The 23,369-nt window shown below is 38.5% G+C and overlaps 1 protein-coding gene across 2 annotated transcripts in view; it reads right to left on the bottom strand.

The window, feature by feature from the left end:
* Positions 1–4,950: 4,950 nt before the first annotated feature.
* Positions 4,951–23,369, bottom strand: part of KIFBP (kinesin family binding protein) — a 39,164-nt gene continuing 20,745 nt past the window's right edge. Inside the window, exons 3-7 of one of the 2 annotated variants that reach the window (XM_032608976.1) lie at positions 23,091–23,170; positions 22,597–22,780; positions 19,969–20,053; positions 10,492–10,607; positions 4,951–6,398 (exon numbers count right to left, since the gene is read on the bottom strand). In XM_032608976.1, the coding sequence (XP_032464867.1) occupies positions 5,523–6,398; positions 10,492–10,607; positions 19,969–20,053; positions 22,597–22,780; positions 23,091–23,170 (1,341 nt within the window). In that variant the 3' untranslated portion in view covers positions 4,951–5,522. Of the gene's footprint in view, positions 6,399–10,491; positions 10,608–19,956; positions 20,054–22,596; positions 22,781–23,090; positions 23,171–23,369 lie in introns of both variants that reach the window. The other variant, XM_032608975.1, reaches the window with a different exon arrangement.

Below are 23,369 nucleotides of genomic sequence, written 5' to 3'. Positions count from 1 at the left end.
AAAAAAAAAAACCAGCATTGCCAAGAAACCGAGTACATTCCATGATAAAATAATAAAGCCATGACATTGCCATGACTCTTGACTCACCCAAAACCAATGTGCACTAAATAATAGAGAAGTCTATTTTTTCTTTGGATAGGAGACCTAGACCAGCCACTGCAGCCACATTACTTTCCTAAACTAACCCTCAGCGTCCACTCTGCACCTGGCCCAACACAGTGCAGGCTATAGGGCTGCAGGTTTGTTTTCAATTGGAATATAGTTGATTTACAATGTTGTATTACATCTGCTGTACAGCAAAGTGACTCAATTAGACACGTGTATACTTTCTTTTTTATATTCTTTTCCATTATGGTTTATCCCAGGAGATTGGGATAAAGTTCCCTGTGCTATACATAAGGACCTTGTTGTTTAACCATTCTATTTTAAAGTCTTTATTGAATTTGTTACAATACTGCTTCTGTTTTATGTTTTGGTTGCTCTGGCTGGGAGGCATGTGGGATCTTGGCTCCCTGACCAGAGATCGAACCCGCACCCCCTGCATTAGAAGGCGAACTCTAAACCACTGGACCACCAGGGAAGTCCCTAATCCATTCTAAATAATAGTTTACATCGACTAACCCCAAACTCCCAGTCCTTCCCCCGCCCCACCTGCCCTCCCTTGGCAACCACCAGTCTGTTCTGTGAGTCTGTTTTGTAGATAGGTTCATTTGTGCCATATTTTCGATTCCACATATAAGTGATATCGTATGGTATTTGTCTTTCTCTTGCTGACTTACTGCACTTAGTATAATCTCTAGTTGTATCCATGTTGCTGCAAATGGCATTATATCATTCTTTTTTTATGGCTGAGTAATATTCCATTGTGTGTATATATATATATATATATATATATATATATATATATACACACACACCACAACTTCTTTATCCATTCCTCTGTCGAGACATTTAGGTTGCTTCCATGTCCTGGCTATTATAAATAGTGCTGCAATGTACATTAGGGTATATGTAGCTTTTTTTTTTTTCCCCACACACACACTGTATTTTATTTTACAAGAGATAAATAAACTGACACCAAGCATTGTAAATGGATGACTACAACAAAAGCAACAATGACTGCAATTACCAAACACAAAACACACTCATACTATGTCATAATATTGACATTCAGTCCAGGAACCTTCCAATGTAACAGCTCCTTTACTTTGCAGTGAAAATTGATTTGTATATTTTTTGCCTCTGAGTCCTTGTGGGATTTATTTTATTTTTTAAAATTATTATTATTTTTATTCAAACAGAAAGTCACAAAAATTATAATTATCCTCATTAGTTCACTCAATCCCATGTAATTTTTTTTATCTTGATCTTTTGTTAGCACTTTTATGAATTCATCAGTTTTCCGTTAGAGTTGTGAAAATGCTTATTCATTCAGTTCAGCAGTATGGTCAGTTACCAGAAACCTGTACTTGTCAGAGTCTTTTCCATGAATTCCTTGATGATGAAACCCTTCTATAGGAACATTTTTGCAAAAGCAACAGAGTATACCCAGAACTGTCTGTAAATGACAAAAGACTTAAAAATGACCATGGTTAAAGATTTGATGAAAGTTCATAATAATGCAATTGACAAGGAAATTTTAGTTATTTCTGAGATATACATTTTAAAGTAATAACTAGAATTGACTTATACCAGAACATATAAGATTTTCAGAAATTTCATGTAATGTCTGAAACATTTATATTAACATATTTCCATACAAATAGCCCAAAGAAAGTTTATTGTTTTTGTTTGTTTTATACTGCAGGTTCTTATTAGCCATCAATTTTATACACATCAGTGTATACATGTCAATCCCAATTGCCCAATTCAGCATACTACCATCCCCACCCCACTGCGGCTTTTCCCCCCTTGGTGTCCATATGTTTGTTCTCTACATCTGTGTCTCAACTTCTGCCCTAGAAACTGGTTCATCTGTACCATTTTTCTAGGTTCCACATACATGCATTAATATACGGTATTTGTTTTTCTCTTTCTGACTTCACTCTGTATGACAGTCCCTAGGTCCATCCACATCTCAACAAATGACTCAATTTCGTTCCTTTTTATGGCTGAGTAATATTCCATTGTATATATGTACCACAACTTCTTTATCCATTTGTCTGTTGATGGGCATTTAGGTTTCTTCCATGACCTGGCTATTGTAAATAGTGCTGCAATGAACACTGGGGTGCACGTGTCTTTTTGAATTATGGTTTTCTCTGGATATATGCCCAGGAGTAGGATTGCTAGATCACCGTAATTCGATTTTTAGTTTTCTGAGGAACCTCCATACTGTTTTCCACAGTGGCTGCACCAACTTACATTCCCACCAACAGTGTAGGAGGGTTCCCTTTTCTCCACACCCTCTCCAGCATGTTATTTGTAGACTTTTTTTTTGTAGACTTTTAAATGATGGCCATTCTGACTGGTGTGAGATAGTACCTGACTGTAGTTTTGATCTGCATTTCTCTAATGGTGATGTCGAGCATCTTTTCATGTGCCTATTGGCCATCTGTAGTCTTTTCGGAGAAATGTCCATTTATGTCTTCTGCCCATTCTTTGATTAGGATTTTTTTTTGGTGGTGTTGCTGAGTTGTATGAGCTGTTTGTATATTTTGGAGATTAAGTAGGGCAGCAGTTCTTAAGGTAGGGGTTCAGGGGACCTCAGACTGGGACAGGAGATCCCATGAAACTAGCTTCATACTAAGAAGACATTATTTTTTTCACTCACACTCATAAATGTACAGTGGAGTTTTCCAAAGGCTACATGACATATCACACCAGTTATGAGAATCAACCTGTTTCCTATTAAGCCAGATATTAAAGATGTTTGCAAAAGTGTAAAATATGCCACTTCTTCTGGAAAATAAGTTTTTCGTAAAATTGTTTAAATCCAATGGATTTGTCATTAACATAAATTGTTAAAATTTCCTTAAATCGAATTTCAAATAGGATAAACATCGAGATATATAACCTACATAAACAGAAGCTCTCTGGCATCCTCAATTTTAAGTGCAAAGGGGCCTTGCAACCAAAAAGTTTGAGAACTACTAATCCAGAGAAGCAACAAAGTCTCGGAGGGCAGATGTCTCTAGGAAGCCGTGCTCAGGGAAAGCAGTTTGTGGAACAGGCTACATGAATATAGTGCCGGACGCAAAGCAGCCAGTGAGATTTTCTGCTGTTAAAGACAATGTTTTAAAATATGAAAAGTCACTATAGACAGCAAATGACAAATAGCAAAGTATGTTGATGGTTATTAGGATAAAGACTGGTTTTAAGACTAATGCCTGTTACACTTGAATTTTATCTCTTGAACTCAAGTTGAATAACACAGTTGGGAAGAGGAAAAGCTATCAGGATTTAAGAGGCTGTGCCTTATAGACCATATTCTAGAGCTTAGCACAGTGAGCAGCATAGAGAAAGAGATCAGTATTGGTTAAGCAAGCTAATGAGCGACTTTAAAATGAAGTTATGAGGTTGACTAAGGTTGAGAGCAAAATGGCTATATCAAGAAAGGCTCATAACAGGGGGACTTGTTCTAGAATCAGTTTTCAAGAGAGATGAAGAAATGCGAGTAGCTGAGATGCAGAGCCATCTCACTACCCCCAAACCTCCCTCCCCTCTTTGCTTTCCTTTTAATGTTTGATTAAAGGGGGGTGTTAGCAATCATCCCAAGCATCTTAATATCCTAAACTCAGTATGACCTGAATAGAACTCTTAATTCTAACCCCACATCTCCCTCATAGAAATGTGCTTCACCTGCATACTTCAACTTCATATGGTTCTTGATTCTCCTTTCCCCTTCATGCCTTCCACGTAATCCTCTGGCATGTCCTGTGATTCTACTCCCAAAGCACATAATGAACTTATCCACTTCTCTCCATCCCTACTTGATGACCCTGGTCCAAACCATTCGGATTAATCCTAATAGACCTTGTCTCCATGCTTCCCCTTTGGTGCCTCTCCCTTCTCGCTACAATCTACAAAGCCCTCTCCATCTGGACTCCCTACTCCTGCCCCACCCTATTCTACTCCCGCCTCATCTGCTCCAGCCACACTGGCCTTCCGCATCTTCTAAAATGCAAAACTCCTTCCTAAACTGGAGCCAGCCTGAGGGCCTAGCATTCTCTGGAGCACTCTACCTAAGAATCTTTACTTTGCTGCCCCTTTCTGGCCGTTTAGTTCTCGGCTCACTGTCACTTTCCACCTTTTCAGCGGCCTTTCAGATCACTGTCGCACCACTTCCCATGAAACCTCGGATTCTGGTTCCTTTCTTAATAGCATTCATGACTTGAAATTCTCTTATCTATTTACCTGCTCCATGAGAATAGGATCTTGCTGATCTTGTTCATTATTGTATCCTCTAAGCCTAGAAAACCGAGAACAGTGCCCGATCCACAGGAGACATTTAATAAATATTAAATATTGAGTGAATTACACACTGCTGTTATACTCAAAGACCTTCTTTTCCTGGCAAACTGATCTCAAAGGAAAAGCAAGGTATTTACCACACATACATACATGTTACCGAATCTTAGACTTGGCTTCGGAAGGCTTAGGACTAGGTCAACATAGCTATTCTCTGTATCAAATTTTACAACTGATCTTGATTTTTGCACTGGATAGCGACTTCATTTCAATTCTGCAACCACTTAAAATGACATATACTAACTGTTTGCATATCTTTTTTCAACAGTGCTTAAAGCTTAATAGATATACTAGGATCCTCTGAGAAACTGCAGTCAATAAAATTTTTCTGGAACATAGTAGTACTTCAAAAAGTGTATTCAATGAATGTTTTAACGTGTTCTCTCTATACAATGTTACCAAAGAAATATTCTTCTCTGGCTTCAAATAAGCTAATACCCTTTGAAGTATCAAAAACAAACCAACTCTTACAAGAAGACAAAAGAATAAATGGAAGCTTTTATTAGTGAAGCAAGTCAGTTTATTATATTTCCAACATGGCCTTCTTCCTCTATAATGAAACAAACTACAATATTTTACAACATAACTTAGTTTTTTTAATATTCCAGAAGGGAAAGATTTCTTTGGGAATTTAGGAAAGCAAATATTTTGGGAAGAATAACTACAAGAAGTGATTTTTTCAACTTTAATACAGTAACAGCTTGCCCACCAGGTGTGTTACCCAGCATTTTTCCTTTTAATGAATCCATCAAGTATTAGCCAACAAAGAACCTACTTTTAGAAAATGAGGCAGAAAAGGTTTATATTTAAATAGGAAACGAGCAATCTAAATACCAATAACATGTCACTTTAACAAGGCAATTTATTTACATAGTTAGGTATAAATTATTAATTGCTGATTAAGGTCCTAGCAAAAACTCAATTGGTCTATTTCAAGTTCAAACAGCACTCATCTGGCTATGAAGGTAGACATCATAATGGAATTGGGCCTGTTTGAATAAGGGGAGAAAAATCCATTAGTGTACATTTTCTGTCATTAAAAACAAGGATTATTAAGTCAGGGACATCTTGGTTCTGAACCTCTCCATTTTTGTTGGAAGAAGACTGACCATCTCTTTGCTAAGTTCTAGTTCAACTTCTATTTCCTGGGCAGCTTCAGGGTGCTTCTCACAGTAATCAACAATAAATTTGTAATGTTCCAGTGATGTTGCCAAATTTTCTAGCTCTTTCTTGGGATCTGCAGTGATGATTTTGCCATAGAGACGGGCAACTCGAAACTTAGCTAACATGGCAGGGCGAAGAACATCTTCCCCTATATGCTCAGGAAATACTTTATTTGGGTCTCTCAGGGAGTCTAAGAAGAGCTGGTAGTACTTCAATGCTGACTTATTAAGACTATTTATTTTTTTCACGATGTGTGAATCAGGATCCCTCAGCTTGTCAGCTATGGCAATCTTCAAATCCATCATATCATAATAAGCATGTGCAACTTCAAACTGAATCTGTCTGTTGACCAACAAATAATACTGTGGATTCAGGTCCACAATTAGGGGCTCTAGCATAGCTATTCTGCGTTTATGCATCTTGCACCTTCTCTCCATGTCAGTTTCAAAGAATGCAAGCACCTTAAACAGAGCACTGTGGTCCTGGACAACTTCAATATGGTCAGTGACATAACCATCAATCTGAAAGAACTCTTTTGCCTCAAAAACATAGTGCTGACCCATTAAGAAAAGCTCTCTGGCTTCTTCAAAATCTGAAGGTCTCAAATAGCTCACTTTCTCTTCCACTGCAGAGATGGCATCACACAGTTCGCCGGTTCCAAACTGCACAGCTTTTTTCCTAACACTTTCTTCCTCATCTAGTTCTTTCTTTCTTAAAGCTCTAAGTTCAGATTGTTTATCAAGATCAAGCTCCCCTATGTTGTCCTGAAAGAAAAAAATAAATTATGGTTGAGGACAGACACTGGTCTCCTGCTGTCAATACTACAGCAAACTTAAGAGTAAAGATAAGAAAACCCTCTTCCCAGCCTGGTTTAGGGAGGTGATATAATCACATGTTTTTAAACTTCTTTCTAATTATATTCCACTTATATTAAAAATGAAAGAAACTAGGAAAAAGTAAAACTGCTTATTTCCTCTTTGGGGCACTAACTCATTTATAGTTACTCTTTTTAAGGTAAGATAAATGTATATGAAAACTGTAAGAGCTGTGAAACATTATATACATCTAATACATTATTAGTAGCATTTTAACATTAGAGTAAGACTGAAATCTACATCCTAAAAATATTGTATAGCAATGCAATTAAAATTAACAACATGATGTTTATGCTAAGTTATTTACTGAAATATACTACAGAGAAATGCTCTAAGTCTCAAAGATACTAAAATAAAGAGAGAGTTAAATCTACTCATAGTTAAAGTTATCTCTCCCACCTCCTGGGGCCAAAAAAAACAAACTAAGATGGTTAAAAAAAAAAGGCTAAGCTCATTCTCTTCTTCCTAGACAAGAAAATTAAACATCAGACCCCTCAGTGGACAGCCCCAAGGCCTTCCCTTCTTTTCATTTGAAGTTGTCTCTCTAGATCTGCATTGTTCAAAACAGTAGCCATTTGCTGCGTGTGGATGGCTATTGAGCATCTGAAATGTCCAAACTGAGATGTGATCGGTGTAAAATGATACATACCCAATTTCCAAGACTTAGTACAAAATTTATAATAGCTCAACTCTTTAGTATTGATGACAAATAGAAATGATTATTTCTTTTTATATTCTAGGCTAAGAAATATAAATTTCACCTGCTTTTTTCCTTTTCTAATGTAACCACTAGAAAACGTAGAATACCAGCCACATACGTAATTTTATTTCTATTGGACAGCACTGCTCTACACAGGTGACTCCATCCATACCCACGGTTGCAACTGCCATCCATGGGAGGAGGACTCACAAATCTACAGGTACGACCTGGACCTCTTCTCAAGCTCCAGACCCATAACTACAGCTCCCCACACAACATCTTCTCTCAGAAGACTCAGACACCTGATCCTCAACATGTCCACAATGGAACTCTTACTCTTCAGCAAACACATTCCTATTCTAGTAGTAGTTTAGTGAAGGACACTCCATCGATCTGGACAGCCAGCAGCAGTCGAGGAATCACCCTTGAGATGTTCCTCTCCTCTCCCCTTTACCCCACACTTCCAATCCATCACCAAGTCCTTTACATTTTGCCCCCTAAATACCTCCTGAATGCATTCTTTTCCACCATCTTTTGCCACCACCCTAGACCAAGCTCCCTTCACATCTCACCTCCACTGTTCCAATGGTCTTCTAATTTCCCCCATCCACTCTTGCTTTCCCTCAATTCATTCTCCATTCTGCTACATAAGTGATGAGTCCAAAAACTCTCCAAGGCTTCCATTCATTGAAGGCCCTGCTTGTTCTATCCCATCCTTTTTTTAAAATTAATTTATTTTTGGCTGCGTTGGGTCTTCGTTGCGGTGACTTCTCTTGTTGCCGAAGACAGGCTCTAGAGTGCAGGCTCAGTTCTTGTGGCGCACAGGATTAGTTGCTCCGCGGCATGTGGAATCTTCCTGGACCAGGGCTCGCACCCATGTTCCCTGCATTGGCAGGCGGATTCTTAACCACTGTGCCAGCAGGGAGGTCCCTGTTCTATCCCTTTCTAACTCTATCGTTTATCACATGTGCTCTCACTCTGCTCTAGCCTCACAGGCCTTTGTTCCATCCCTTCTAACACCATGCTCCCTATGCCATAGAATTTTTTTCTGATGGTGGGGGTAGGAGTTTATTTTATTAATTATTTTTGCTGTGTTGCGTCTTCGTTTCTGTGCGAGGGCTTTCTCTAGTTGTGGCAAGCGGGGGCCTCTCACTATCGCGACCTCTCTCGTTGCGGAGCACAGGCTCCAGACGCGCAGGCTCAGTAGTTGTGGCTCACGGGCCTAGTTGCTCCGTGGCATGTGGGATCTTCCCAGACCAGGGCTCGAACCCGTGTCCCCCTGCGCCACCAGGGAAACCCCTGCCATAGAATTTTTAAACGTGCAGCTTCAGCTCCTTGGAATGCTATGCCTTCTCATTCCCAGAGCTTTGTTCAGATGTTACTTCCTGCTACTATGACTTCTCTTATCATGTGTCTCTCCTTTGTGGAACTTACTAAAATTGCACTTTCACACGAAGTAAAAAAAACACCGTCTATTCTTGTTCATCATTGTACAATGACTACCACAGAGCTGGCAGAAATACTTAAATTTGTATGTTATTAAACTTGAATTAAAGAAGGCTTTTCAGGTAAACAGACCATCAAAGGATAAAGTTAAAGTAACAAAGCCAGATTAAGAAAATCTGAGTAATTTAGTAGCATGGCAACTATTTGAGTTTAAAGTAACCAGGTGATAAACTCTAGTGCCCAGTCTGGAAAACATCAACTAAAGGAAGGGTAAGAGTTAAATGACAGAGTGTTTTGCTTGACATAATTACTTCAAATGCAGGCCGTAAGTCTCTAAATCTTGTTTACTTAATGTGCTTCCTGGCTGCCTGTTAGTTTACATGCTTTCTAGGCTGCTTTCTGAGAAGAAAGCTGACAGATTTTCCTGGCAACTTCTCTAGACATAAAGCTCCCTAGTTTTACTCCCCACTTCCTTTCTTTTCCAAACATGCCTCATCTTTATCCTCTACCTCTGAAGTGCTCTCATCTTTGAAAGACCCATGCTTCCAGGAGTTTGTGGCTTGTTTGGTTTTATTCTGTTCAGTAGTTTCACAAGATTCTATATTGACTAAAACTGATTATACTTTAATGCATGTAAATAGAAAAGCAGCATAACTCCTTCAGGAAAAGTCTCCAATGTATCTACACTTAGTATGGTGCATCCAAATGATTTATTTTCCTCTGTAGTGGTTAGGAACTAGAATCCATTAGGTATGGATCAGTAATAACAATACCAATGATGATAGTTAACTTATTGAGGACTTGGTTATGTCTCAGGCACTTTTCTGAGCCCTTTATATATATTTAACTCTCACAGCAACACTATTAAGTACTATTATTACCCCCATCTTACTTGTGAGGAAATTGAGGCAAAGGGAAGTTAACTGCCATGAATACACAGCTACAAACTAGCAGGGCTGTTTGCAGATACGTTTATACTTATATTTTTATCAAATATATATTTACTCTATAAAGTATGTAAAGATTAGTAAGACTTCCTGCCATCAAGTTGCTTATAGTCTAAAAAGAGGTAAAGGAATAAGATAAGAATATGAATAGGGATAACAGGGATAATACAAAGTCAAGTGACTTAGGTAGGGTTCTATGGAATTTAAAGGAGGGAGAAGATATCTGTAGGGGATGAAGAATTATACATTCAGTAATTTTTGAGAGGGGCTTCCCTGGTGGTGCAGTGGTTAAGAATCCACCTGCCAACGCAGGGGACACGGGTTCGATCCCTGGTCCAGGAAGATCCCACATGCCGCGGAGCAACTAAGCCCATGCGCCACAACTACTGAGCCTGTGCTCTAGAGCCCATGAGCCACAACTACTGAAGCCCGCGTGCCACAACTACTGAAGCCCGCACACCTAGAGCCCGTGCTCCACAACAAGAGAAGCCACAGCAATGAGAAGCCCGCGCTCCCCACAACTAGAGAAAGCCCTTGTGCAGCAACAAAGACAACGCAGCCAAAAATAAATTAAAAAAATAATCTTTGAGAACCTGTTGTGTCTGGAGATTAGTATATGATACAAATACGATGAAGACTCCCTCTCATGGAGCTTATGCTCTATCCAAAGGGAAGTCTTGAAGGAAGAGGTATTATGTGAGATGGCCTCGATTGATGAGTAAGATTTGAAAAGGTTGAGATGGGGAGAACAAGAAACAAATATATATGAGCATTCTGCATGCCTTGAATAATACACATGCAGTGAGCCCAATGAGCATACTCCCCATTTTAAGCTTTTACTTAACATCCTGCTATTTAAGAAAGAAAAGACCACTTTTGACTGTATTACCTGCATGGAAAGTTGGGCATTCTGCATGAGAGTCAAACAGTATTTGATCCAGCATCTTGCTATTTCCCCTTTTCTTTGGTGATAAAGCTCTGGTACATCTCCTTCAGTTTCAGTAGCTAAAATGATACATGATTTGTGTAAGTTAAGGGTCACAATTGGAATTTTCATTGTGTACTGCATTCTTTTTTGTATTACTTACCCCCCATTATAAAAGTAACAAGTCCTCACTGAAGCAGTGGGGAAAAAAAATTCCTACCACGCAGAGGTACTCACTATTATTTGCATATTTCTTTCTAGTTTTTTCTTATGTATTACCTATAGGTAAAGACTAAAGTCACCATGTATATTAAATTTTGAATACAGGCATACCTCAGAGATATTGCAGGACTGATTCCAGACCACTGTGATACAGTGAGTCACAGGAATTTTCTGTTTTCCATAGCGTATAAAAGTTATGTTTGCACTATACTGTAGTCTATTAAGTGTGCAACAGCATCATGTCTTAAAAATGTACACATCTTAATTAAAAAATACTTTATTGCTAAAAAATGCTAACCATCATCTGAGGCTTCAGAGAGTCATAAACTTTTTTGCTGGTGGACAGTCCCGCCTCAGTGCTGGTGGTTGCTGAAGGGTGGGGGGGCCATGGCAATCTCTTAAAACAAGACAGCAGTGACGTGTGCTGTGCTGATGGACTCCTCCTTTCATGAACAATTTCTCTGTAGCGTGCAGTGCTGTTTGACAGCATTTCACCCAACGCAGAACTTCTTTCAAAATTGGAGTCCATCCTCTCAAACCCTGCCACTATTTCATCAAGTTTATGTACTATTCTAACTCCTTTGTTGTCATTTCAAGAATCTTCACAGCATCTTCACCAGGAGTAGATTCCATCTCAAGAAACCATTCCCTTTGCTCATCCATAAGAAGCAACTCCTCATCTGTCAAAATTTTATGAGATTGCAGCATTTCAGTCACATCTTCAGGCTCGACTTTTTTTTTTTTTTTTTTTTGGCGGTATGCGGGCCCCTCACTGCTGTGGCCTCTCCCGTTGCGGAGCACAGGCTCCAGACGCGCAGGCCCAGCGGCCATGACTCACGGGCCCAGCCTCCCTGAGGCATGTGGGATCTTCCCGGACCGGGGCACGAACCTGTATCCCCTGCATCGGCAGGCGGACTCTCAACCACTGCGCCACCAGGGAAGCCCCAGGCTCGACTTTTAGTTCTCACACTATTTCTACCGCATCTGCAGTTACTTCCTCCACTGAAGTCTTAAACCCCTCAAAACCATCCCTGAGGGCTGGAGTCAGCTTCTTCCAAACTCCTGTTAATGTTGATATTTTGACCTCTTCCCATGAATCATGAATGTTCTTAATGGCATCTAGAATAGTGAATCTTTTCCAGAAGATTTTCAATTTACTTTACCCAGATCCATCAGAGGAATCACATCTACGGCAGTGATAGCCTTATGATTTTTTTCTTCAAACGATAAGACTTAAAAGTCGAAATTACTCCTTGATCCATGGGCTGCAGAATGGATGTTGTATTAGCAAACATGAAAACAACATTAATTGCATTGTATATCTCCATCAGAGCTCTTGGATGACCCAGGTACATTGTCAATGAGCAGTAATCTTTTGAAAGGAATTTTTTTTTTTTGAACAGTAGGTCTTAACAGTGGGCTTAAAATATTCAGTAAACCATGTTGTAAACAGATGTGTTGTCATCCACGTTTTGTTTTTCCATTTACAAAGCACAGGTAACATAACTAGCATAAAGCATAATTAGCACAATTCTTTCGGGCCCTAGGATTTTCAGAGTAGTAAATGAGCATTAGCTTCAAGTTAAAAGTCACCAGCTGCACTAGCCCCTAACAAAAGAGTCAGCCTGTCCTTTGAAGCTTTGAAGCCAGGCACTGACTTCTCTCTAGCTATGAAAGTCCTAGATGGCATCTCCTTCCAGTAGAAGGCTGTTTCATCCACACTGAAAATCAGTTTAGTGTAGCCACCTTCGTTAATGATCCTAGCTAGATCTTCTGGATGATTTGCTGCTTCACCTTGCACTTTTACATTATGGAGACAGCTTCTTTCCTTAAATCTCATGAACCAACCTCTGCTAGCTTCAAACTTCTCTTCCGCAGCTTTCTCGCCTCTCTCAGCCTCCACAGAAATGAAGAAAGGTAGGGCCTTTCTCTGGATTAGGTTTTGGTTTACGGGAATGTTGTGACTTGTATAATCTTCTATCCAGACCACTAAAACTTTCTCCATATCAGCAATAAGGCTGTTTTGCTTTCTTATCATTCATGTGTTGACTGGAGTAGCACTTTCAATTTCCTTCAAGAACTTTTCCTTTGCATTCATAACTTGGCTAACCTGTGCAAGAGGGAGTATCTTTTGGCCTATTTTGACAGGCCTTCTTCACTAAGCTTAATCGTTCCTAGCTTTTGATTTAAAGTGAGAGATTTGCAACTCTTCCTTTCACTTAGAGATCACTGTAGGGTTATTAACTGACCTAATTTCGATAGTGTTGTGTTCTCAGGAAACAGGGAGGCCGGAGGAGAGGGAGGAAGACATGGGGGAACAGCCAGTCAGTGGAGTAGTCAGAACACACATTTATCAATTAAGTTCACCATCTTATATGGACACAGTTAGTGGCACCCCAGTTAGTGGCACCCCAAAACAATTTCTTAGACCTTAGAACAAACAGGTACATGTGGGTGATTAATACCATTATTAATCGAATTAGATTAATAAAAGGATTGCTCATACAGGTTTTTAGAATACTTTAGGATAAGAATTCCATAATTCATGTCTACTTGGATTCTTTTTTTTTCTTTTCCATTATGGTTTATTACAGGATGTTGAATACAGTTACAATAGGACCTTGCTGTTTATCCATTCTATATATAATAGATTGCATCTGCTAGTCCCAAACTCCCAATCCAACCCTCCCCAACACCATCCCCCTGGCAACCCCGAATCTATACACGGGTTCTTAAGAGGTAGGTTGTTGAAAGCAGTTTCCTCTAATGTTTAAGCATTTGCTTTTACCACCTCGCCTATGCTATGGTCTCTGTAAATGAAGAAATAGTGTTGAACAAGGTGAAGGTTAGCATAGCTCCTAATTAATCTGTCAAATTCCAATTTAGTAGAATCCAAATTGAAATGGATTTTTCATAAATTAAAAGCAGTCCTGAGTGGAAAGCATCCCCCAAAACAATGTTTGGAATGATGGGGGTGATTTAATGAAGGGTCAAATATTTCATTTTGTAATGAGTCCCACATCCAGTTTTACCAAAATACTGTTATATCTGTGGAAGGAATTTATTTTTGCAAAGAACAATTTAGTTTTTCATGGTTTAAATTATTTTGGTTTTCACTAGTATTTAAAAATCCTTTGTAACATGAAGTAACATTTTCAGTCGTCATGTTAGATTTAATGCAGTACTGCCATTAATCTGTGTACTTTGCTCTGCCTTTATAATCTTCCTTTTTCCCTCAACATGGGTGTGACACAAATGCCAAGTACAGCAGGCACCGCCCAGCTCTACAGGGAAAGGATCAAGTCGCTCACCTCCCAAGCAACATGGAAGCAACATAGAAGAACAACACTGATGTAAGTCACCAGTCAGTTGGATTGTCTCCTTCAGGTGAACATTCAGTTCCATAGAAAAAGTGGTTTTTAATCCCAACAGTAAAACCTTGTACCTGGATTCTCTTATAAGGAAACAATGTATAGCTGATTCTCATTGTTCCTGGTCGTTATGTTCTATAAAGTTGCTGTGAACAGTGAATTTGGGAATGCTAAAACATCACTCCTAGGGCAAATACAGGGTTACGTTCTGATGAGCTTCTGGTCACAATATTTTCATCAACTGATCAATATATAACCTTATTTTAATGTGTTTCTGTTTAAAGACACCTTATGTAATACATAATTGACTCATTAACATTGACATTAACATTGAACTCATGGCCAATAGCACTGTAGCTTGTGCCTAAATGAAGCTTACCTAGCACTGTATTTTCTCCAGAGGGCACATCCCAGCCTTCATGTGCTTAGGAACATTAGATACCACTTCAGCACTACACTTGGGGGCCATTTTAAACAATGAAATCGCCAACAAAATGCAAAAAAAAAAACGTGGCACTGAGTAATTTAGACCACAAAAAGGATACGTGTTTACAGTATGAGAGCTGAAACAAGAAGGTGGATCATTACCTTGTTTAACCTCAGCTGGTAATGTGCACCTTAGGTGCCTCAAATCCTTTGCTGTCTGCAAATGACCACACGAGTGCCTCGAGTACTGATTTTGGGGGTTACGAGTAAATTGTGCCAAGTAGGCAAATTCAAAAATATGGAATATACAGGGCTTCCCTGGTGCCTGCCGATGCAGGGGACACAGGTTCGTGCCCCGGTCCGGGAGGATCCCACATGCTGCGGAGTGGCTAGGCCCCTGAGCCATGGCCGCTGAGCCTGTGCGTCCGGAGCCTGTGCTCCGCAGCAGGAGAGCCCACAACAGTGAGAGGCCCGTGTACTGCAAAAATAAATAAATAAATATGGAATCTACAGATAATGAGGATTGACTGTATTTTGGAACCTGCACTTAGATATGAAGTCCTTGATCTTTCCTTTTTAGAAATAGCTTATGGATCTGGGTAACTGACTTAAGGTTTGGAAGCAAAAGTTACTGGATTGTATACCTTACTAAAATGTGCTTGGAGGTCCTGGTGGACATATTACTGATTTTATTTTTTGAATGTTCATTTTATATTGGAGTATAGTTAATTAACAAGCTTGTGTTAGTTTCAGGTGCACAGCAGAGTGATTCAGTTATACACAGGATATACTTGTATCCTTTTTCAAATTCTTTTCCCATTTAGGTTATTAGATTTTTTTTTAAAATCCATCCTATGACAAAGGCTTTACTAACTTTCCATACAGTTAGTCAAAAAATAAAAAAAATACAAAACACGGCAGACAGCATCTCACACACTAGAAACCAACATGACAGGAGCCCCTTCTCAACACTGTAAAAAAACAAAACAAAACCAAAAAACCCAAAACTGAGAACTTAGTTTTGGCGGGGGACAGAACTTTGGTCCCCTACCAAATGAACTGAAATATCCCAGTAGAGAATCAAACCAAAGTGGTAAGATGGCGATAGGGGGTGGGTGTCAGATTTTTAAATAACTGCTTTTGTGACAAATGAGCTGGAAAAGACAGGTTTGGGCTAGGCTGCGTCCCTTACTATAACTATCAGGTTATTACAGACTATTGAGCAGAGATCCCTGTGCTACAGAGTAGGTCCTCTTTAATTTAAAAAAAAAATATTTGGCTGCACTGGGTCTTAGTTGTGGCACATGGGATCTTCGTTGTGGCCTGCAGGATCTCTTGTTGCGGTGCACAGGGCTGCTTTCTAGTTGTGGCGGGCGGGCTCTAGAGCAAACAGGCTTAGTTGCCCCATGGTATGTTGGATCTTAGTTCCCGAACAAGGGATGGAACCTGCACCCCCTGCATTAGAAGGCAGCTTCCCTGCATTAGAAGGCAGCTTCTTAACCACTGGACCACCAGGGAAGTCCCTGTAGGTAATCTCTTTTAAATATAGCAGTGTGTACATGTCAATCCCAAACTCCCAATCTATCCCTCCCCAGCACCCCTCTCCTGGTAACCATAACTTTGATCTCTCTGAGTCTGTTTGTTTTGTAAAAAAGTTCATTTGTATCATCTTTTTTAGATTCTGCATATAAGTGATATGATATTTGTCTTTCTCCATCTGACTGACTTCACTTAGCATGATAATCTCCAGGTCAATCCATGTTGCTGCAAATGGCATTAATTCATTCTTTTTAATGGCTGGGTAATATTCCATTGTATATATGTACCACATCTTCTTTATCCATTCATCTGTTGATGAACATTTAGGGTGCTTCCATGTCTTTGCTACTGTAAACAGCACTGCAGTGAACACTGGGGTGCATGTATCCTTTTGAACCATGATTTTCTCTGGAGATATGCCCAGGAGTGGGATTGCTGGATCACAGGGTAGCTCTATTTTTAGTTCTTAAACTTCCATACTGTGCTCCACAGTGGCTGCACCAATTTACATTCCCGCCTACAGTGTAGGAGGTTTCCCTTTTCTCCACACCCTCTCCAGGATTTTTTATTTGTAGACTTTTTGATGATGGCCATTCTGACTGGTGTGAGGTGATACCTCATTGTAGTTTTGATTTGCATTTCTAATACTTAGCAATGCTGAGCATCTTTTCATGTGCCTGTTGGCTATGTGTATGTCTTCTTTGGAAAAATGTCTGTTTAGGTCTTCTGGGTTGTTTTTTTCTGTTGTTGAGCCACATGAGCTGTTTGTAAATTTTGGAGATTAATCCCTTGTCTGTGGTGTCATTTGCAAACGTTTTCTCTCATTCTGTGGGTTGTCTTTTTGTTTATGGTTTTATTTGCTGTGCAAAGCTTTTGAGTTTAATTAGGTCCCATTTGTTTATTCTTGTTTTTTTATTTCCATTACCCAAGGATTTGGATTGAAAAATATCTTGCAGTGATTTGTCAAAAGTGTTCTGCCTGTATTTTCCTCTAAGAGTTTTATAGTATCCAATCTTATTTACGTCTTTAATCCATTTTCAGTTTAAAAATTTTTTTTATTGGAATACAGTTGCTTTACAATGTTGTGTTAGTTTCTTGCTGTACAGCAAAGGGAATCAGTCATATGTACACATATATATCCACTCTTTATTAGATTTCCTTTCCATTTAGGTCACCACAGAGCACTGAGTAGAGTTCCCTGTGCTATACAGTGGGTTCTCATTAGTTATCTACTTGAAGCATTTTAAAAGTCTTAGTATTGGACAGATGAATGGATAAAGAAGATGTGGTGCATATATACAATGGAATATTACCCAGCCATTAAGAAGAATGAAATAATGCTATTTGCAAGCAACATGGATGGACCTGGAGATTATCATACCAAGTGAAGGAAGTCAGACAGAGAAAGACAAATATCATATAATACAGCTTAAAAAATGATACAGGGCTTCCCTGGTGTCACAGTGGTTGAGAGTCCGCCTGCCGACGCAGGGGACACGGGTTCGTGCCCTGGTCTGGGAAGATCCCACATGCCACAGAGCGGCTGGGCCCGTGAGCCACGGCTGCTGGGCCTGTGCGTCCGGAGCCTGTGCTCTGCAACAGGAGAGGCCACAACAGTGAGAGGCCCGTGTACCGCAAAAAAAAAAAAAAAAGATACAAATGAACTTATTTACAAAACATAAACAGACTCACAGAGAAGGAACTTATGGTTATGGGGGGACGGGGAGGGTGACAGATTGGGAGTGACATGTACACACTGATGTTTAAAACAGGTTAACTACAAGGACAGGGAACTCTGCTCAATACTCTGTAATAACCTAAATGGGAAAAGAATTTGAAAAAGAATAGATACATGTATATGTATAACTGAATCACTTTGCTGTACGCCTGAAACTAACATAACATTGTTAATCAACTATATTCCAATATAAAATAAAACTTTAAGGGACGTCCTGGCAGTCCAGTGGTTAAGACTCTGCACTTCCAACGCAAGGGACATGGGTTTGATCCCTGGTTAGGGAACAAAGATCCCACTTGCTGTGTAGTGTGGCCAAAAAAAAAAAAAAAAAAAAAAATTCCAGAAAGTTCCAAAAAGCAAAACTTGAATTTGCCATGTGCTGCCCTGAATTTGCCATGTGCTGCCCATTATTTACATAGCATTTACACTGTATTTGGTATTATAAGATACTCTAGAGATGATTTAATGCATACAAGAGGATGTGCATTGGTTATATGCAAATACTATGACATTTTATATAAGGGACTGTAGCATCCATAGATTTTTGGTATCCATGGTGGCCCTGGAACCAATCTCCCATGGATACCAAGGGATGACTGTACCAGAAGTAGAACTGCTAGATCATACATAGCTCTATTTTTAATTTCTTGAGGAACCTCCAAACAGTTTTTCATAGTGGCTACATCAATTTACAATCCTACCACAGTGCACATGGATCCCCTTTTCTCTGCATCTTGACCAACACTTGTTATTTCTTGTCTTTTTGATAATAGTCAATCTAATAGGCGTGAGGTGATAGCTCACTGTGGTTTTGATGTGCTCAAATATACATGTTAACTGTGATTTATAAAACCAAATGAAACACTATAAACTAGATATTTGGACATATCACATATTGTACTCCAACCAAAAATGTATAACGTGAATATTAGTGTAAAGAAACAGCAAACACCAATTGGAAAAATCTATGAAATAACTGGCCTATATATTTTCAAAAATATCTGTGATGAAAGGCTGAGGAACTGTTCCAGATTAAAGATGACTAAAGAGAGATGTGACAACTACTGTGGGGAATAGTATGGAGGTTCCTTAAAAAACTAAATACAGAAACTACCATATGATCCTGCAATCCCACTCCTGGGCATATATCCAGAGAAAACCATAATTCGAAATGATACATGCACCTCAGTGTTCATTGCAGCACTACTTACAATAGCCAGGACATGGAAGCAACCTAAACGTCCATCAACAGAAAAACGGATAAAAAAGATGTGGTACACGTATACAACGGAGTATTACTCAGACATAAAAGAACGAAATAATGCCATTTGCAGCAACATGGGTGGACCTAGAGATCGTCGTACTGAGCAAAGTAAGTCAGACAAAGAGAAATATGATATTGCTTAGACGTGGAATGTGGAATCTAAGAAAATGGTACAAATGAACTTACTTACAAAACAGAAATAGCATTACAGATGTAGAAAATTTACAGTTACTGGGGGGTAAGGAGGGGGTGGGATGAATTAGGAGATTAGGATTGACATATACACACTACTACATATAAAACAGATTAACTAATAAGGACCTACTGTATAGCACAGGGAACTCTTCTCAATACTCTGTAATGCCCTATATGGGAAAAAATCTAACAGAGTGGATATATGTATAACTGACTCACTTTGCTCTACAGCAGAAACTAACATAACATTGTATATCAACTATATTCCAATAGAAATTTTAAAAGGAGATGTGACAACTAAATACAACCTTGAACTGGATACTCTGGTACTAGAGAAATTGCTATAAAGGACATTACAGGGACAGCTACTAAATACGAATTATAGATAAAAGAATTGTATAACAGTTATATTTCCTGTTCTATGATAATATAAGAAAATACTCTTATTTTTAGGAAAAACACACTGAAGTATTAGGGGGTAAAGGAACCTAATGTATGCAATCCTCTCTCAAATGGTTCAGAAAGAAAAAAATGTGACTACAAATGAGGCAAATACTAAAAATTGGTAAATTTAGAAGGGCGTATGGTAGTTCTTTGTTCTGTTCTTGAATTTTCTAAAGTTTAACATGATTTTAAAATAAAAATTTTAAAAAGCTATGTAATTAAACACGCACACCTAAACTTACTGTCTTCTGTGGTTCGGATCTTTCCAGTTTGACCAAAAATGACATTAGCAGCTGATAAACAGTGCCTGGCCTCCATAAAGCATTGCTGTTGAGGAAATAAACAAGAATAAAGTCTTAACAAAATCAGGTAGAAACCACTACTAAGGAGACCCTGTATAGTAACTAAACAAGAAGGTATATAAGATATATTTTAGTATTATCTGGTTAAAAAAACTACCTTAAAGATTAAAATAACAATACCCCCAAACTCTTAATAATGCAAACTGGCTGAAAAACAACTGCTGATTGACTACTGAAGGAGAGCTAACTTTTAATCAGCATACAAGAATGGCTATCATCCTAGACTCAAAGTACCTCACAGTCCTTTTAGGTGCAGGCTAAGTAGCCAAAGTTCCACACATGATCAATTTTTAGACCATTTACATTCTGTCAGAGGACTTGAAGATTTAATCTTTCTTAGGTTTAGAGACCCCTTTTACATCCTACCATTCAAAGGCAAACAGGATAAATTTTGATAGAGATTCCTGTCTTCTAAAATCTTTGGAATTTACAATATGAGGCTTCCCACCAAGTTTTGAAGTCAGATTTCCACAGATGAACTCTATGGAACTGCTTTACCAACACAGTTAAAGACTTCATAATCCAAACTGGGGCATGGTAAACTTCTCAAACACTTTGAGAACATCTCCTTGTTACTTTAACGCTTTACATTTGTTATTTAACGCTTTACATTTGTCACGTAAGTCACAGGACTACTCAGCAGAATTACCAGGTCCAACTTTTAGTTGGACGCCACACTCATTAAGTATGTCTACTTCATATTAGTAACACTGATTTTTGCTAAGAGGATTTTTAATGGTTGACTATGACTTTAAAATCTCAGCATTAAATGAATCTCCCCATTATTGCAAATTCAGAAGCCATCTTGAGAACAGCTGGGCACCATGTGTAGTATTAGCCCAGCAGTATTTATAGATCAAAATGTTGGTGTTAAACCTCAAACCAAAAGAAAGTTACAGTTTACATAAAGAAGTTTTAATTGTTGCTCTATAATCCCTTACTCATCATTATCACTTCAGCTTTGTCCAGATTGGCTATCTGAAAGCAACCACTGTTAGAAAACAGTGAGTGCCCTGTGCCCTCTAGGTGGCTGGTAAATGTGGGACTTCACCTGCAAGGCAGGGACTCACTAAGTAGCAAAACCTCATGGAACCCGATGAAGATGATAGTGATATAAATGACAATTGCATTTTTAAAAAACATGGATCAAATCTCTTTTTGCAGTATAACTTAGCTAGTTACAAAACAACTTATAAAACATTTTGGTAAAAAAAAATAAAAGCACAGAGTGGGGAGGTACTCATGAAATTTACTGCATGCTCAGCATAAGCAGTACTTAACTTAAAATTTTTAATTACACTTTAGATATCTTAGTACTGTTAGAATCCATGGAGTTTTAAATGTTAATTAAAATTACAGTGAGTATGTAATTTTAAAGTTGCTAAACAAAACAAAGGGCCTCTGGAAGCTATTTTTAAAAAAAACCATAAAAAGGTGCCACAAGCAGAAGCACCAGGAACACTTTTTGATGATGATCACAATGAAATGGATTCATGAGATTTAGATTTAACTGAATGCTCTGATATATATGCAGTAGCGTTACTTACACGCTTGATCTTAGACCAAAGTCCTAGAAGCGATGCTGCAGTCACCACAGCCCTTTCTCTCCTGCTAATAGCTTTTCTGAATGAAATTCCGTGGGACAATACTTTAAACATAGGGCGCATTTATAGAACCAGCACTAGCAAAAAAACTTAGAAAGGATAAAGGCCCAGTAAGGATACAGCAGCAGGTAAACAGAGATCTAAGAAGAAACTCTGATAAGCAAAGAGTTACTAAAAGTTCAGAGAGGCTTGTGAATTAGAAATACAAATAAAAGTAATTTCTATCACTGAGATACCTAATTGAGAATTAATAGAAAATCTGGCTGGGAAAGGTGGCTTTAAAGTGTTTTAGCATTAAAAATTCTCTTAAGGACTAAAAAATTTAAAAGGTCAATTAAGAATATACCAACATGATTCTGAATAATTCTGAAAGCAACTAAGAAGCTCAAATTTGTCCCTGTGTAATACTCCAGAAAAAATATAACGACCTGGAACTCAGAAATTGAGCAGAGATATTCCCAACATAGAAAAAGTACTATGAAGGAGTTAATTCTAAAGAATAACTGAAATGCATCACATGCTTTTATCAAAGCCCACATTTAACAGTCAACTTCCTCAGACAAATTCTCATAGTCACTGCATAAAGATAGTTAAGCCTACAAGATAAAATCTGCAATTTAAAATAACATCTCACTAAAATAGAGATAGCCTGTCTGTATCAAAAAAGAACTGATCTTAGGCAACGTAGGACATGATAAAATTATTTTAAGATTCAAAAGGATTACTGCAACAAAAAGCTACAGACTTCAGTACACTGGCAAACTGGGCTGCATTTTTCTATCCAGTTTACATCATAAAATACAAGCTACCTGTTTTTAAAAGATGACATGTTCAAGGTACTTTTGGTTCTATTTTTATACACACTATTGGTAACTCTGTTAGATAACTACTTTGAGAAGCTTACCTTATTGATGTAAAATTGTGACAAGGTAGCAGCATTAATAGCCCACTCCATAGGATGGTAGGCATTGTGCTCAAGCTGGCGTTTTAGGGTACTATGGCAATAATGGGCAGCCCTCTCAAACATTTCCATGTGCTGGTAGACTTGAGCCAGGTAATATAGGTTATGAGTATAAACCTTCTCAAATCTATGAAGGAAAAAACATTTGTGTAACGATTTACAATTTATAAGGAACTTTCAAATATTATTGATCCTCCCACCAACCCCTTCAGTTGGGTATGACTTGTATCTATTTGACAGATAAGGAAACTGAGCCCCAGATTTGAACAGGGTAACTTATCTAGGAAGTGGCAAATGAAGGTTTTAATCCATGCCAGAATCCACATTCTATAACCTTTGAGTGCCTTGAAAAAGAAAGCACTGTGCTTTTTTTGAGCAATCATCTCAAATACACTATGTGGAAATACCTGTGAGGGCTGATTTCTAGACCTACTCACCTTTTTGATCTCTCTTGTTCAGCAAGTTTCTCTTCTTCAGGAAGAAAATGCTCCGTAGGATCAAGAGGAGGACTTCCAATCTGTAATTAAAGCAAAACAAAACTCTAAAATTTTACTGTAAACATCAAGCGCCCTCCTCTGGAGGAAAAGGAGAAATAAAATTTTTAAAAAATTTTAATTTTTACTTCAGTTTTTACTAGTTCACTTTCATATTATCCAAGAAGTAATTTTCTTAACCATAAAATCAGAGTCAAACAAATAAAAGGAGACTGCCCTACA

Source organism: Phocoena sinus, chromosome 16 (genome assembly GCF_008692025.1).
Source record: "Phocoena sinus isolate mPhoSin1 chromosome 16, mPhoSin1.pri, whole genome shotgun sequence".
Lineage (NCBI taxonomy): Eukaryota > Metazoa > Chordata > Mammalia > Artiodactyla > Phocoenidae > Phocoena > Phocoena sinus.
This window is presented reverse-complemented; position numbering and strand designations above follow the sequence as displayed.